General features: G+C 35.5%; 1 protein-coding gene across 8 annotated transcripts in view; it reads right to left on the bottom strand.

The window, feature by feature from the left end:
• The window catches only part of LOC132683859 (multidrug resistance-associated protein 1-like), an 88,140-nt gene that overhangs the window by 17,857 nt on the left and 53,271 nt on the right, over positions 1-17,012 (bottom strand). For all 8 annotated transcript variants that reach the window (XM_078452886.1, XM_078452885.1, XM_078452884.1 and 5 more), the window contains 4 exons: positions 16,174-16,249; positions 8,408-8,468; positions 7,732-7,951; positions 549-703 (listed from right to left, as the gene is read on the bottom strand). In XM_078452886.1, coding sequence (XP_078309012.1) covers positions 549-703; positions 7,732-7,951; positions 8,408-8,468; positions 16,174-16,249 — 512 coding nt within the window. The remainder of the gene's footprint in view (positions 1-548; positions 704-7,731; positions 7,952-8,407; positions 8,469-16,173; positions 16,250-17,012) is intronic.

Here is a 17,012-nt window from a genome sequence, read left to right on the forward strand (position 1 = left end):
TCAAGCTAAATATATACAAGAATTGGAGTTGTAGACACCAGAGCACATATACTTTTTGGATTCTTCCAGCAATTTTCAAGGGTTATTTTGATTATGTGTGTAAGATGTGATGCTGCTATACATCAATTATAAATATCCCAAGAATTAGAAATAAAATACCAAGAAAATCTATACTAAACATAATCCCATCTTTTCAGGGTGATTTTTTTTTTTTTGCAAATGCTATTGCAAAGGGGTGCCTGGGTGGCTCAGTTGCTTAAGCGTCCAACTGCTCTCAGGTCATAATCTCGCAGTTCATGGGTTTGGGCCCCATGTCAGGCTCTTTGCCCCATGTCAGGCTCTGTGCTGACAGTTCAGAGCCTGGAGCCTGCTTCAGATTCTGTGTCTCCCTCTCTCTCTGATCCTCCCCCACTCATGCTCTGTCTCTCTCTGTCTCAAAAATAAACACTAAAAAAAAATTTTGAAAATTTAAAAAATGCTATTGCAAGGTATTAAATATGGATCATCATTTTTAAGCATGCTATTCAATAAGGTACAGCTTTACTAACCTTGGTGAACCGATTGATTATCTGGCCTATAGGACTGGTTTCAAAAAACTGGAGCGGGAGGTGTAGCACATTATCCAATAGCTGAGCATACAATGTTCGAGAGGCAGCCAGGGACCCTCGAGTGAGTATATAGGCTCCAGAGCAGACAAAGAGACCTAAAAACAAATTGTTATCAAGGGCATGTTAACCTTTTTAAGGAATTTTATATTTTAATTCTCAAAGTATTGTTTATCATAGCATTTTTTAAATGGAAAACTCAAAGCACAAACTTAACGTGTGACTGTGGATCAAACTAAGTATAGATGTAAATGGTGCATTTACAGACACTCTGATGGGTTGCAATCCTATCAAAGAAGAACTCTCCTTATTCATGGGCATAGATTCTGGAGTAATGAACAAAATATAGCAGATCAACCAGGTTCGCAGAATTCTAGCAACCTATTCGTGATGGTCCATGGGACAATATGGTAGTCACTGGTGCTGCTAGCCAAATAATTTCAGTTCTCCTAGCTTCTAGTCCATGGTAGAGTTGTCCTTTCTGGCCTCCTTGTGATGTAGGGGACCATATCAAGGGTTCTGAAGAACAAGTTGAGGGAGAAACAACACATAATACCAGGTTAAAGCATTTAATTGTTGGTACCAGAACTGCTCACGTTTATTCCTCGTACAGTGCCTGCTAACATTTATAATGGTGGTTGGATTGCTTCTTCAACTTGGGTCACAAGAACAAGTGTAGTCCTTTACTTGACCCACAATGAACACGTTTTTTTTTTTGGTCTGTTAAGCTACTGAGATTTGGTTGGTGGAAGAGTTGTTCTTGCCACAGCTGAAAAGGCAGACATATAAATAATAAGCATCTAGCTTTATCTATCGACTATTGTTACTTGCATTTGACAAAGCATGACAAGAAAGAGACAAGCTCATAGAAGGCTATCCATGTGGGAGAGGAAATGAAAGGACAAAGAATTCTCAAAATGGAGAACTTATAGGGCTAAAAGAAGTCATGCTTCGTTACAGTGATTGGTCAAGGATGGATATGTGATTCAAATTGTTTCAAGGAGTAAAATTTTATGAATTTCTATGAACTTCAAAGGAAGTTCTTTGAAAGAGAACATTTCCATCATCATGTGAAGCCTGAGAATTAAGCCAATGAGGACAACAAGTAGAGTTCGTAAAGAATAGTGGACACTTCATCTGCAGTGTGTATAATGACCTATGCCTAGACTTTTCAGTCTGGGGAGTCAATAAATTCCCATGTTACTTATGCTAGTTTGTTCTGAGTCATGGGGGATACAGGGTTGCTCCACTGCTCTCTAATACACAAAATTGCTAACAAAAGTGTGATGCCAGCATAATTCTTATATCCTTGGAAGTGTGTTTAAAACAAAACAAAAGAATGATAGTTAACCCTGATCATCTTAAATTATTTTAACTAATTCCTTTATATTTTAAATAATATATGCTGCTGTTAAGTGATTTATAACTTTATACATTTTCTTTTTTTTTCCTACCTCACTCCCCCATACTTCCTTCTTTCCCTTTCAAAAGCAGGTTGTTACCCTCTTTCCTCAAATAAATATCCAATGTTTATATTGCCACCAAACATACATTATGTATGAAGTTAACGAAATTTATTATGGTTGTACCACTCTTTTTTCATATTCTTAGTTTTCTATGCAACAAGCACTAATTCATTCCCAAACACTTCAATTGTCAGCAAATCTTTTCCAAATATATTCAGACTCATCAGATATTCTATTTCCTTCATCTTATTTAGCCCTCTCCTGTTTTGCAGCATCATCTACTCTTTTGGAACCCTCTCATTTTCCACTCTAACCTGGAATGGTTGCAAGATCAGAACACTTGCATTCTTCAGTTTTGGGAAATGCTAAATATTGTGAATTTGACCATTTTCACCTGCATTTATTGAAAGATATATTATGTGAATGTTGAACTTCCTGGATTATTCCCTTAATTTTCTTAGTTATCATTTCGATTTATATTTTTTATGTTGTACTTCTGGGAAAATGACTTCTAACATATCTTCTCACACTTGTATAATCTCTTTAAATTCTTTAAATGTTTCAAGTATTTTTTGTCTATGATTGAACTTTTTTCAGCACATTTTTGCACTGGCTTTGTGGATATAGTATTTTGAATCTCTGAAGATACTAATTTGACATTTTAAGCTTCTATTTCAAATAGGATTGTTTCATTACTAAACTCCATTGCTTGATTTGTTAGCTGTTATTTATACTGTTGGTTTAATTAAAATGCAAAATCATCCATCATTATCAGTTTAAACATATTAAATAAACACATGGTTAATTAATAGAGGTACCTGATGGTTTCCTTCTGCTATTGCACACATTAATTTCCCCCAACATTTTTTCTCTCTGAATGGAAGAGATTGCTTCAAATTCCACAAAATTGGGTAGGTGTGACACAGAGAGTCTGGAATACTGGAATATAGACACGTAGGCTGGAGCTTCTCCAAAAGCCATTTAAGGATTTCTTCTATGTATGTCACACACACTAGAAACCCTCATTTCCTCTTTATATATCAACTTTCTAGTTTTCATTGTATTACTACAATGAAATTACTACAATGACAGTTGCTGTGCACATTGGTGATGGTGGTGGGTGTTGTAGGAGAGGCTAATGGGAGGAGAACAATGGTCTACTGAATTATTTTGATTATTTCCATGCAATTCAATCCTGTTCTCTACCCATGACCATGAGTTTAGTGTTTATCCACTGCTCAAAGGAACAACTCTCTCTTCTGTTACAGCTTCTCCCATATCTACAGGTTCCTCTACCCTTGATTATCTATCAGTATAATAACTGCTTGTGTAAAACTTTATCACTCTGAAATCTTCTGAAGTCTTTCCTTTTATATTTACTCACTGTCATTTCAGTGGTATTTTGTGAGGTAAGTAAAGTAGATGATCCACTTACTCATGTTAAACTAGAAACAGCAGTGTACTCTAAACAGTGCACTTTGGGGACGTCTGGCTGGCTCAGTCGGTTGAATGTCCGACTCTTGATTTCAGCTCTGATCATGATCCCAGGGTCATGAGATCAAGCCCCAGTTGAGCTCCATGCTGGGCATGGAGCCTGCTTGGGATTCTCTCTGTCTCTCTCTCTCTCCCTCTGCCTCTTACCCTGTTTGCACATGAGCTCTCTCTCTCTCTTTCTCTCTCAAAATAAAAATAAATAAGAATTTAAATAAAAAAAACACATTGCACTTTGAAAATAACGTGCCTATATTTTCACATTGGATTGGAGAAAGGTAAGGCATAAAACACAATAGATAAGAGATGTTCAGAGTGTCCTAGAGATTCTAAGGCAAATAGCTGGGACCCAGGGAAAAAAAGATGTTCAGAAATATTTCTTTTGTAGAAAATAAGGTAAGAGTTTTATTATTGTTATAAAATACAGATCTAACATTGTGCTTCGAACTCTAGCTTATTTTGAATGTTAAAATTTATATAATTCATAAGAGGCCTGTGGTAATAACATATGACAATGCTGTTTATGCTTTAACCGCCCCTCTGCCCCCACCAGCTTTTTTATTTTGTGAGCTATGATGATGTCAGTGAATACAGCCTGCTCTTGATTGGACAAGATTCCATAAGATGCAGCTATAGTCTACTGAAAAAAATTAGAAATTATGCATTTTCATTTCTTAGGCTCACCCTACTTATAGATAACTTATAATTGCATCTAATAACAAATCTTCAGAAAATTTTAATTTTTAATGCAAAAAATTAAAAATAAAGAAAAAACAGAGAAGATTCATATTTTAATGACTGAAGACCACTCTACACAAAACACCAATCAAGAAAAAATCTTTTGATTAAGCTGTGCATAATCTATTGCCTTCATTACAAAATATTTCCTGTGTCTATGGATAGTTAATTAAAAACAAGACAGTGTCTTCAACAAATAGTATTTGGAAAACTGGACAGCAACATGCAAAAGAATGAAACTGTACCACTTCCTTACACCATACACAAAAATAAATTCAAAATGAATGAAAGACCTAAATGTGAGACAGGAAACCATCAAAATCCTGGAGCACACAGGTAGTAACCCTTTTGATATAAAATGTGGCAACTTCTTACTAGATGTCTCCTGAGGCAAGGGAAACAAAAGCAAAAATAAAACATTGGGACTATATCAAAATAAAAAAGCTTCTGCACTGTGAAGGAAACAATCAGCAAAATGAACAATTCCAACAACCTATGAAATTGGAGAAGATATCTGCAAATGACATATCTGAAAAAGGGTTAGTATACAAAATTTATAAAGAACTTATAAAATTCAACCCCCCAAAAGTGAAGAGTCCAATTAACAAATGGGTAGAAGACATGAACAGACATTTTTCCAAAGAAGACAGACAGATGACCAAGAGACACTGAAAAGATGTTCAACATCACTCATCATTAGGGGAGAATACAAATCAAACCACAATGAGATATCACCTCACACCTGTCAGAATGGCTAAAGTCAACAATACAAGAAACAACAGGTATTGGTGAGGATGTGGAGAAAAGGGAACCCCCTTGCACTGTTTGGAATGCAAACTGGTGCAGCCACTCTGGAAAGCAGTAAGGAGGTTCCTCAAAAAGTTAAGAAGAAAACTGCCCTATGATCTAGCATTGCACTACTAGGTATTTATGCAAAGATTACAAAAATAGTAATTCAAAGGGATATATGCACCCTAATGTTTATAGCAGCATTATCTGCAATAGCCAAATTATGGAAAGAGCCCAAATGTTCATCTGCTGATGAGTGGATAAAAACATTGTGGTGTGTACACACACACACACACACACACACACACACACATACACACACAGAATATTACTCAGCCATTAAAAAAGATGAAATCTTGCCATTTGTAATGACATGGATGAAGCAAGTATGATGCTAAGGGAAATAAGTCAGTCAGAGAAAGAAAAATGCTATATAATTTCACTCATATGTGGACTTTAAGAAACAAAGCAGATGAATATAGGGGGAAACAAAAAGAGAGGCAAATCAGGAAAAAGACTCTTAACTGTAGAGAACAAATTGAGGGTTACTGAAGGGGAGGGTGAGGGAGCATTTTAAATGGGTGATGGGCATTAAGGAGAGCACTTACTGTGATGAGCACTGAGTGTTATGAATCACTAAACTCTACACCTGATACTAATATTAGACTGTATGTTAACTAACTGGAATTTAAATAAAAATTTAAAAAAAATTCTCATTTTACAAAAGTAAAATTGTGAGTACTAAACCTGCATACCTTGTCTAGTATAGGGAATGATATTTGCTCACTTAAAATATTCTTCAAAGTATACTGAATTTCCCTGAAAGTTGTAACATGAGCTCCTGGATCAATAGGAGTTTAACTCTCATATGCACATGAGATAGACATAGATATAGAGATATTTGTATATATGGATCCTCTTTAGCTGCTTAGAATTCTAGACCGCTATATCCATTTTTTCCTCAATGAATTGTAAACTGCAAGCCAATAAACTTGACTCTCACTGATTCAAAGGCAAACATAGTGTATCTTTCATACTATAGCTAGTCCTTATATCTCATTTTAGTCATTAATATAACATCTCTTTCCCCAGTGAATTATGTTAGCAGAATGACAAAATAAACATAAATCTGTCTCACAATATTTGCTTACTTTTTGATGAAGATACTTACAAGAAATACTCGGGCCACACAATAAAGATGGGAAAGGACGAAAGAGAAGCAAAGCCCTAGTTTCGTATTTTTTATTTTATCTTTATTTTATTTTCCCAAATGCATGTACCCCTCTTTGTCTTTTCCCTTATGAATATCCTTAGATAGCATGACTTCCATGCATCATTTTCTAATTTGAATTTGCTATCATTCTCCCTCAAGGTGCCTTACTTTCTTCTTATAAAACACACACACAAAATGTCTATACTTAAAAAAAATCTTCTCTTTATTTCTACTGTACTTTTGAATATCCTTCAATTTTCTCTTTCAAATCACCTAACTTCTTTGAAGGACAACATGTATCTACTCCTTAATCATCAATTATTCAACTACTTACAATCTGCATTCTTTTCCTACCTCTTTCTGGATTATGCATCTTTGACTATAATCACAGAATTTTTCTCAATTTTCTTTCTCCTTAACGTTTCCATAGCATTTCAGAACTATTAAGAAGTTTTTTGAAAGACTATTTTTTTTCTTTCTGGATTTTGTTACATTATACTTTTCACTTGGAATGGAGCATATAATAGTATAGAGTTTTCCAAAATGTATTCTGTGGAAAACAAGTTGCTCAAGATGTTGATGGACAACGCAAGAAAATAATTTTTCCCTATGGTCAAATGGATTTGAGAAACATTGGTTTAAATATAATTAAATGGGTCAGTTTATTGAAGAATATCTCAAACTTTTTAGCAAAAGGAAAGAAAAAAGATTTCAGATGCACAGAAAAATACAGTTCTCAGTTTTGCAGACCTATTAGAGGACAGAATCCTATATTTGTGGAGCCTCTCTATTGTTTCATGTAAAACTCTTTCGGAAATGTTAATTTAGTGGTTAAGTTTGGGGAATCAGGTAGACATGAATTCAAATCCTGCCTCTGAAACTTTCTATCCGTAAGATTTCGTGCACAGTATTCATTCTGTATAGTGTTAAGTAACGGCCAACACTTACTGCACTCTTGGTTTATGCTCAGCAATTTTCTATAAGCTTTACACATATTATCTAAGTAGCATGCCCAAGTTTAAGGAGTCCCTTCATTAGAATGTATGTTAAATGAATTAATAAATTAGTTTAAACACATATAGTGAGTAGCCATGTAATCAAGACTTTTGAGTCCTGAATGACTTAGCAGATGAGTCTCAGTTTCCTCAGCGGTAAAATAGGGATAATAACACCTTTATAAATAATGTTTTGTCAAGACTAAATGAGACAAACACATTATTTAGTGTGGGCCATGTAGCTGACACACATAAGTTTTGGTTTACTTTCTCAAATACGGTGAATTAAAAACATATGCATTTAAATTATTCTAAAATATATGCAAATTATGGCACAGATTTTATCTGAAATAAAATGATGCCATATGCTTGCATTAGAATAGGACAGAAAGAGAAAAGAGAAGCAGCTGTTTTTTTGTTTTTTTTTTTTTTACCTTGCATTAATCCCAATAATCCATAGATATTAAGTTTATTGCTTCTTATTTGCTTCCATTCTGTGAACTCATTCATGTGTTTTGCTTCTTTTGCCCAGGCACTCAGCCATAGATTCTGCCCAATGCCTACCAAATTCTGCCCTACATAACTGGCCACACTCAGCCACACCCAGAGCCAGCCAAAGGCTTGGAGGTACTTCAGAATGATTGAGAACTTCACCTAAAAGCAAAGTTGATACAAAATTAGGTTACTGTACTTAAAAGTGAGACAAGGTAGATTTAAATCCTACTTGACATTTCTGGAGGCATGTGATCTTAGTCAAGTTACTAACTTCTATATCTTTCAGAGTACTCATCTCTAACTTGGAATAGTAATAGTAGCCACCTTATAAGCTATATCTAAAGTGCTGGCACAGTCCGGAGCACTTAAAAATAAATATTCAAATAATATTAGTTACTATCATTAGTAAACAAGAATATATATCGCTAAGTAGCATGTAATCCTAATTAAACAACACTATATATCCAATAGTTCCATTTAATATATGTTCTTCGAATTATTATATAACAAACCTCCTCAAATTCAATGACAAATATATATTTATTAATAATGCAATATAATCATATACATTAATATATATTAATAACAAATAATAATATTCATTCTGGTGCTTACCCCACCAATAGGGATCTTTTCCTTTTTCATTGAGAATTGTTTTCCTTGATCCAATGAGGGCCTGATAAAGCAAGACAATGTACATTTTGTAAGTTTTAGATTGACCAAGCATTTTTTTAAAATTATACATTCTCAACTGCTTTGCTGCCTATTCCTCTGCCTTGATGATATAGCATTGTTCCTTTAATCTCTTCAAATGGAGAGTTCATTCTCTGATATCCCATATATTTTAAAGTTAGAAGAGTAAGTCTGATTTTTTCCTTCTTCTACAGATAATTATCCTTCAAGTTTGAGCTAAATCCCTAGATTATTTAAGCTAATGCCACCTGTCTGTACCATAATCTATGTCTTCTCATCTACTTGCCTCCTGGCCTATCAAAAATGGCATCAGGCTCACCGTCCCACTTTGTTCTGCCACCATCCTGAGTGATGTCATAGCTTACAGAGACAGCTCATTAAACTCAATCTCTTTTCAACTTCAGAGCCATCATATATTTAGGGTCCTTCATCTGCATTCTACTTTGACCATCAATTGTCAGGTCCTTAAGTCATGAATCTTATAACCTGGAACTAACACACCTTGGAAAACTCAACTCTAAACATTTCAATCTCTGGCCATAACCTTTTCTATTCCAAATTGTACATTAAATTATTCTCACTACATTTGGTTTTTATTCCATCTAGACTTCCAGATCCTGAATCCAACTTTCTACCCTCCTTGCTCTCTAGGATGACTAATGATTCTGGTTTCCCCAAATATTCTTAGTTTTAGCATTAACTGTCCCACATTCCAGGAAACTCTCAGTCTCATGCAAACCTATTATTTCTCTCTATTCCCTTCGATATGCAGCCTGTACTCCATGATTACCATCTCATCCAAACGATGGCAATAATGTGAAGTCTCAGGCTTTGCTTTCTTTCCATTAAACCTTCATGTTAGAACTCACATGTCAGTGCTCATCACACTTGCTTCAAAAGATCATACAGCTGTATAAATTGGTTCCACCGTGAATTAACACCTTTCCTCCACCTGGGCTCTTAATAGTGCCTAGAAATTCTTCCATGACTCTCAGAAGGGGCCCCACATCTTACTTGATGGAGAAAGTAAGGGCAGACAGGAAAGTCAGTCACCAGATCTCTACATTTATCTGCATCTCTACACAGCCTTTTATAGTTCTCTCCTACAGCAAACAAAGGAAATTCTTTATTAATATCCAAGAATAGCTAGATGATCTGAATTCCATTCTGTCCCATTTACTCAAAACACTTTTATTTTTTAATGTTTATTTATTTTGAGAGAGACAGAGAGAGAAAGACAATGTGAGCGAGGAAAGGGCAGAGAGGGACGGAGGGAGAGAGGGAGAGGGAAAGAGAGAGAGAGAGAGAGAGAGAGAGAGAGAGAGAGAGAGAGAGAGAATCCCAAGCAAGCTCTATAGTCAGCATGGAGCCTGACACAGGGCTCCATCTCATGAACAGTGAGATCATAACCTGAGCTGAAAGCAACATTTGGATGCCTAACCAACTGAGCCAGCCAGGTGCTATAAAACACATTTATTAATTATAGTGTTTCCACACTTTCCTATCAATGAGTCACTTGATGGTGCTTGTTAAAAATACAGATTATAAGATTTCCCTTCTAGAAACTTCCCTTTCAAATAAATGATCCAAGGGATTTTCATCTTAGGGCAAATCTAAGAAACCCAGAATTGTTCACAATCTTCTAATCTTCATTTTCTAATCTTCCCTTCTCCTGACTCCTTCCCATCAGTCTATAGAGAATAACATATTCTTATCTTTTTAAAATTATTTTAATGTTTACTTATTTTTGAGAGAGAGAGAGAGAGAGAGAGAGAGAGAGAGGCAGAGAGAGAAGGAGACACAGAATCCAAAGTAGGGTCCAGACTCTGAGCTGTCAGCACAAAGCCAGACGACCTGAGCCGAAGTCGGACGCATAACTGAATGAACCACACAGGTACCTCACATTCTTCTTATCTTAAAACCAATACCATCACCACTAAAATGATTCTACTCTCAATGCCATATCCCTCTTCACTTACTATCCTACTTCATGACTTTTTTATAGCTAAATGTTTTTCTGCCAAGTCACCTTTCCTTTTTGAACTACCTGGCACCTGGCTGAAAGCGTTTCCATCAACAACATCTTAATGAAATAAGTAAAATACTTATTGTTGTATCCATGGAATATTTTAAAAATTATTTCACTTTAACTCTCTATGACATTCATCACCACTGACCACTCCCTTGTTTAAGGGACATTTCCTTTTACTTCCCTACCACCATGCATTTGTATTTTCTCACTCCTCTCTGCCCCACCTCCCATTTGTTTCTCTTTGGGTTTCTTTCTGTCTTCCATTTAATGTTCATTTTTCCTTAGGTTCAGATCTAGTCATTACAGTCTACCCTTGAACCACACAGGCTAGAAGTGCACAGGTACAGTTATATGTAGATTTTTTTCAATAAATATACATACAGTACTATAAATGTATTCTCTTTTCTTTTTGATTTACTCAATAATATTTTCTTTTCTCTAGCTTATCTTATTGTAAGAATACAGTACATAATACAACATATCCAACTCTTGCTTTCAGCTCAGGTTGTGATCTCACTGTTCATGAGATGGAGTCCTGTGTCAGGCTCCATGCTGACTATAGAGCCTGCTTGGGATTCTCTCTCTCTCTCCCTCTCTCTCTCCCTTTCCCTCTCCCTCTCTCCCTCTCCCACTCCCTCCGTCCCTCTCTGCCCTTTCCTCGCTCACATTGTCTTTCTCTGTCTCTCTCAAAATAAATAAACAAAAAATAAAAGTGTTTTGAGTAAATGGGACAGAATGGAATTCAGATCATCTGGCTATTCTTGGATATTAATAAAGAATTTCCTTTGTTTGCTGTAGGAGAGAACTATAAAAGGCTGTGTAGAGATGGAGATAAATGTAGAGATCTGGTGACTGACTTTCCTGTCTGCCCTTACTTTCTCCATCAAGTAAGATGTGGGGCCCCTTCTGAGAGTCATGGAAGAATTTCTAGGCACTATTAAGAGCCCAGGTGGAGGAAAGGTGTTAATTCATGGTGGAACCAATTTATACAGCTGTATGATCTTTTGAAGCAAGTGTGATGAGCACTGACATGTGAGTTCTAACATGAAGGTTTAATGGAAAGAAAGCAAAGCCTGAGACTTCACATTATTGCCATCGTTTGGATGAGATGGTAATCATGGAGTACAGGCTGCATATCGAAGGGAATAGAGAGAAATAATAGGTTTGCCTGGGACTCAGTTAATACACACAAAATATGTGTTAATTGACTGTTTGCTATCAGCAAGGCTTCTCAGCAACAGTAGGTTATTAGTACTTAAGCTTTTGCAGAGTCAAAAGTTACACTCAGATTTTCAACGGCATGGGGAGTCGGTGCCCCCAACCCCTCACATTGTTCAAGGGCCAGCTGTATTGCCTTTGTATGCTCCACACTCTCCTGAGAAATCTCATTCACTCCCACAGTTTCAAAAACTTTCTTCCTTGTGGGTGACTCTCAGATTGATTGTTCTAGTCCATACTTCTTCCCTGAGCTCCAGATCTATACAGTAAAATGCTTATTCGACATCCAATTCATCTCATTGCTTGTTTATCTCTACACCACCCTAAATTGAATCAGTTATTTTCCTACCTTCTTTAAAGCTTTCCTTGGCTTTGTAAAGAGCTACAAATACTTCCTCTGTCTTAATCTTGGCACATTTCTAACCAATCACCAAGTGCATGTCAATTCCTCTAGAACTGTATTATTGGAGAAACATTTGGAAAATGTCTAACAGCATGAAGAAAAGTAATGGCAAAGGAGGAAGGAAAACAGAGGAGGGAGAGAAGCAGGAGAAGGAACATTCATAATCCTATGCTCCAGAGATATTCGGTGCTGAAGTGCTTGTGAATATTACCAGTCTTTTCCCTACATGTGTGTAGTATCACAATACAAATGTTGTTCTAAAACAGATTTTTAATTTTTAAACCATTTTATACATGGTCTTTGTAGCTCAGTATATAATGAACCTAAAATATTATTCTATAACAGCATTATATTTTATATTATGATGATATATTTTATCACTTTACTATATTAAGATTTACATAACAAAATCAGTAGTTAGAGTGGCTGCAGTTTTTTCCTACTTTTTTGCTGCAATGGTCATGCTTTTCACCTATCTGTCATTGTCCCTTGTAGGGACATAGAAGCGTGAAGTATGCCAAGTTCTAGGTCATTTATCTAATATTGAACTGACCTCTAGAAATACTGAACTGAGTTATGTGCCCTCATTTCTCCCCATTTCCCATGTTATTTACCAGAATAAGAAAGGCTTTATTTGATCAGTCCGGTGGCTCTTCCCTTTCTGTCTCTGGCTCTAGTGTCAAGAAACATTCTGTGGGATGTTGCAATACATGGCCTCCGTACAATCAGCTTCACCATCAGGAAAAGATACACTATTTAACAGACACTTTCATTGGAACAACTCCTGGTATATGATTTGGGTTAATTACTGTCATCATCTTTCAAGCCCTTGGCATGGCTTCTGTTTGGATAAGCAAATTTGGCATTGGTATCAAGCCAAAAAATTAATTCTTAATGTAGCTGGATATAAAATGCTGTGAAACCCAACTGTTAAAAGGGAATTAAAGCATCGTAATTAGACACAACTAACAAAGACCAAGAATTTATTGGACACTATACAGGAGGGTATTGCTTTTCCAGACTACAATGTTATTTATTCTTTTTCCACAAAATACTGCACTTAGTTCGGGGCACTTTGTTGTGAATAACAGATTCTATCTGAATTTTAAAAGAGCAAATTATTTTGCTGGTAGAGAAGTTTTAAAAATGAGTTTCGTGTTGTCCTTCAGAAACCCTCAGGAAAGTTGGCACAATACCCGTCTGCATATTTTTGTATAAAAGATATAGAATTAACATACTGAAACCATTATTCTTGAACTGAGCATGCAGTTGCAAAGTCTGGAATGTGCATGGGAGGATTAAAGTGATGAAAAGAGTCTGACATGAAAGACAGAAAGGGGGCAGTCTAGGTACTGAAATAACACTCCTAATTTAATTTATTTGTGGAAGATATTAAGGAATATTTAAAAAAAAATAATTAATATATACCAGGTAACTTTAAACCAAAAAGTGAAAAAAAATGTGGAGACAGTTCAAATTATTTTAGTCCCTATTAGAAATCTGAATTAACATCAGAAAATGATTCTAAGCCTTAAATTTCAGCGGGGGGAGGGATTCTCAGACATTGTTTAGTCCAACTCCCTTCCTTTTCACCTACCTCCCGATGGGCAATTAGCCATTATCCCCATGAATTCTTCCATGAAGAAGACTCACTGTATTCTCTCTCTGTACATTCCATTGTAGAGAGTTTCTTGCTGTTGTATAGTTCCTGCCTCTGTGTATCTTCCAACCCCTAGTCTATCTTAATGCTGCACTAATGGAAATTTGGGTAATTCTTAAAAATAGAAAATTAGGTTGAAAAGTCAGGAAATTTTCTCCATGTAATATTATCTTACCAAATAGTAATAAAGCAGATAAAAAAAAAAAATGAAAGCAAGAATGGGAAGTAGCACAGAAAATAATAAACTAGGAAATACATAGGCAGTAGCCAAACATGCACATATTTTGGAAAAATTAAAATAGGCCTCTGGTCTCTCAAACACAAAATAAAAAATGATTTAATTACTATGGTGACAAACAAGAAAAGATTAGCATGGGGGAATTTATGGACCTTCAATGACATTTTTATCACAGTCATTAAAAAGGAAGCTTGACAGTGGGCTGTGTTGATAAGAATATGACATACTGGAGTTGAGGCCATCTTCTCAATGTACTCATTACTGGAGAAGGAAGTTTCGGAATGCTGGCTTCAGTTTGGGTCTCCACAACTTGAGAAATGTTTAGAAATCAATTCTGTAAGTGTATTTTTATGGGGGTTGGGATTCTTATTTTAAGTAGAAATTTCCCAAAGGTGACTCACAAAAACTATGAGGGGTTCAATTTAGATATTATGACTGACAGTGATTTTATAAATAAGAGAAATTGATTTATTATAGAGAGAAGGGTATGATTAAGTTTACAACAATCCTTATAGATTTTTAAGTTTTAAGCTTTTAAACCAGTTACAATTTGGCTGCCAGTGAAACTACACACAGGTGAAAATTCTCCTAATGATCAGAGATGTGTAGATCCTACAGCACATAAATTTCAAAGTCTGGTTCAGTGCTCCTGGATTTGCTTCTCTTAGGGATGCTTAAAAACTGGCACTCATTTAAATGAAAGCTATTGTTATAATGCTCAAAAAAATAACATAGAACAAATGATGGATTAAAATCACTGAGTGTTCTTTCAGACTTCAGTTACTTATTCATCCATCCAACAAAATATTTATTGAACATCAGCTTATATGCTACTCAGGGTTTAGTTGAAACTTGTTTAGATGGCAATAAAGCAATGAACAAATAGACAAAAATTTCTGCTGTCCTACAGCTTAAAACCTAGAAATGAAAGACAAAATAAAAGTAAGTAAGTTTTCCAGTATACTGAAAATTAATAAGAATTATGGGGAAAAAAATTAAGCCAGGAAAGGGGAGGAAGTATTATGTTAAAATAGGGTGACTAAACCTAAAGTCTTCATTCATAAGGTAACATTGGAACAAGACCTACAGAGGTTGGGTGAGCAAGCCATAATATCTGGGAGAATGATTTAGTTGATCTATTGAGTCAGCTGAATCTGTCACGGAGGCAAAACTGAAACCTGTAATGTTCACATCATCCACACATCCTTAGGGATATCCACGCTTTTCAAAATAAATAAATAAATTCCATTTATTTTAAGGTCCATTTTTTTAATTGAAAGTCAAATCTACAAATTTCTAAGCTACTGGATCCCAAAGTGCTTGCTTCCCTATAATCCATTCCAATTCTCCATTTTAGCAATCTTCCTGAGTGACCGCTCCTTATAATTCTGGCACCGACTTTTTAATCTTTTTATTCCTATTATTTCTTTTTCTTCTTTCAGGCTCCTATTTGCAACTGCTGTGGGGAAATTTGGAGCAAATAACAGATTAGGATAATAAGCTTCAATTACTGCTCATTTTGGAAACTTACAAAAAAAGAAGTGTAATATAACAAAATCCAATCAGGGTCAACGTTGTATTATTTTTCTTTCTCTCTCACTTTCTCCCATCCTTCTTTCACTTCCTCCTTCCCTGTTTCCCTTCATACCTCCTTCCCCACTTTTCTCCCTCTCCTTCTTCCTTCCTTCTTTCCTTCCTTTTGTCTTAGCAAACAGATTCTTCAATTCCTACACCAAGTCTGTATTTCTAGGTTACATATCCTGGCCTGATAATCATCCCAGTCCATTGTAGAATTTTCATGTCTCAAGCTTATTTTCCCATTTACATCAGCAGTGCATATGAATGCTATAGGTTGGAGATATTTTTAGTGCACACACACACACACAACTCTTCTACTAGAATTTGTCTAGAAGTTACTGAGAGTCTAATGAGCATATCTTCCCCAAACTAAGTCACATCCATCTCACTTAAAAACTGAGACACATCCATCTAACCTATAGTTCAAAATTTGGAAACCACTAAGTACTTTTGTAGCCATTATAATGTGTAGATCCTTTATAAAGGATGCATTTTAAATGTTTAAAAAATTGTAATTAGTCCATAATCCCAGTGAGCTTGGTATCATCCTAATACTCACCTATCATTTTGCTCCAAGATTTGGTCTTTCAGTATAGTTCTGGAGTTGATTACACTGACTCGCTTTAAAGCATGAGCTGGAGAGGAAGATGGTGAGTGCTTTTATATACATATAAGCAAACAATGCATTAAATAGTGAGAAATTTGGTGAAAGATTATACCAGTTGAAGAAATTTTTGTGTTCTGGATCCACAGGAATATAGGGAGTCCTTTCACTTGCCCCATAATTTCCCCTTTGCCTGAAATATCTTGTAATATCTTCATAAAAACTGAGATGTCATAATGAATAAGTCCACAGAAATTATTTTTTTGGAAATTAGAGTTCTAACTTGTTTTGGATCTTCCACAGAAGGGCTAGTTATTTGCCCAAGAGGAATATGACTTTAGTCTTTAAAGGAAAAGTGTAATTTAATGAAGTCTTACAGAAAATTGTGATTATTGTGAAGATTATTGATGAAACACAATGGTAAGTCCCCCAAATCTCTGTCATCTTCTTACTAATATCACTAATACTAACTTCCTATGTGGCAGGCACTATTCTAAATCATATATATATATAAATTTTTCCCTTAATTCTCAAGAGTATCCCTATGAGGAAGATAGTATAATTATCCCTTTATCTTGGGGATAAAAAGACTGAGGCACAGAGAAGTTAAGCAAGTCACAGAAACAAGTGTCACATCTAGAACTACAACACTGAGAGGTTCGAGTTATCTGAACCTGAATCTGAAGGGAAACATCTCAGAACTTGGCTGGGTTTTGTCTTTTTTTACAGTATGATACCTAAACTCCTTGAATTTCAGACTTCTCATTTTTAAAAGATAGAAACTGAAGTTGGGA

This window comes from Panthera onca, chromosome C2 (assembly GCF_046562875.1).
Source record: "Panthera onca isolate mPanOnc1 chromosome C2, mPanOnc1 haplotype 2, whole genome shotgun sequence".
Taxonomy (NCBI): Eukaryota; Metazoa; Chordata; class Mammalia; order Carnivora; family Felidae; genus Panthera; species Panthera onca.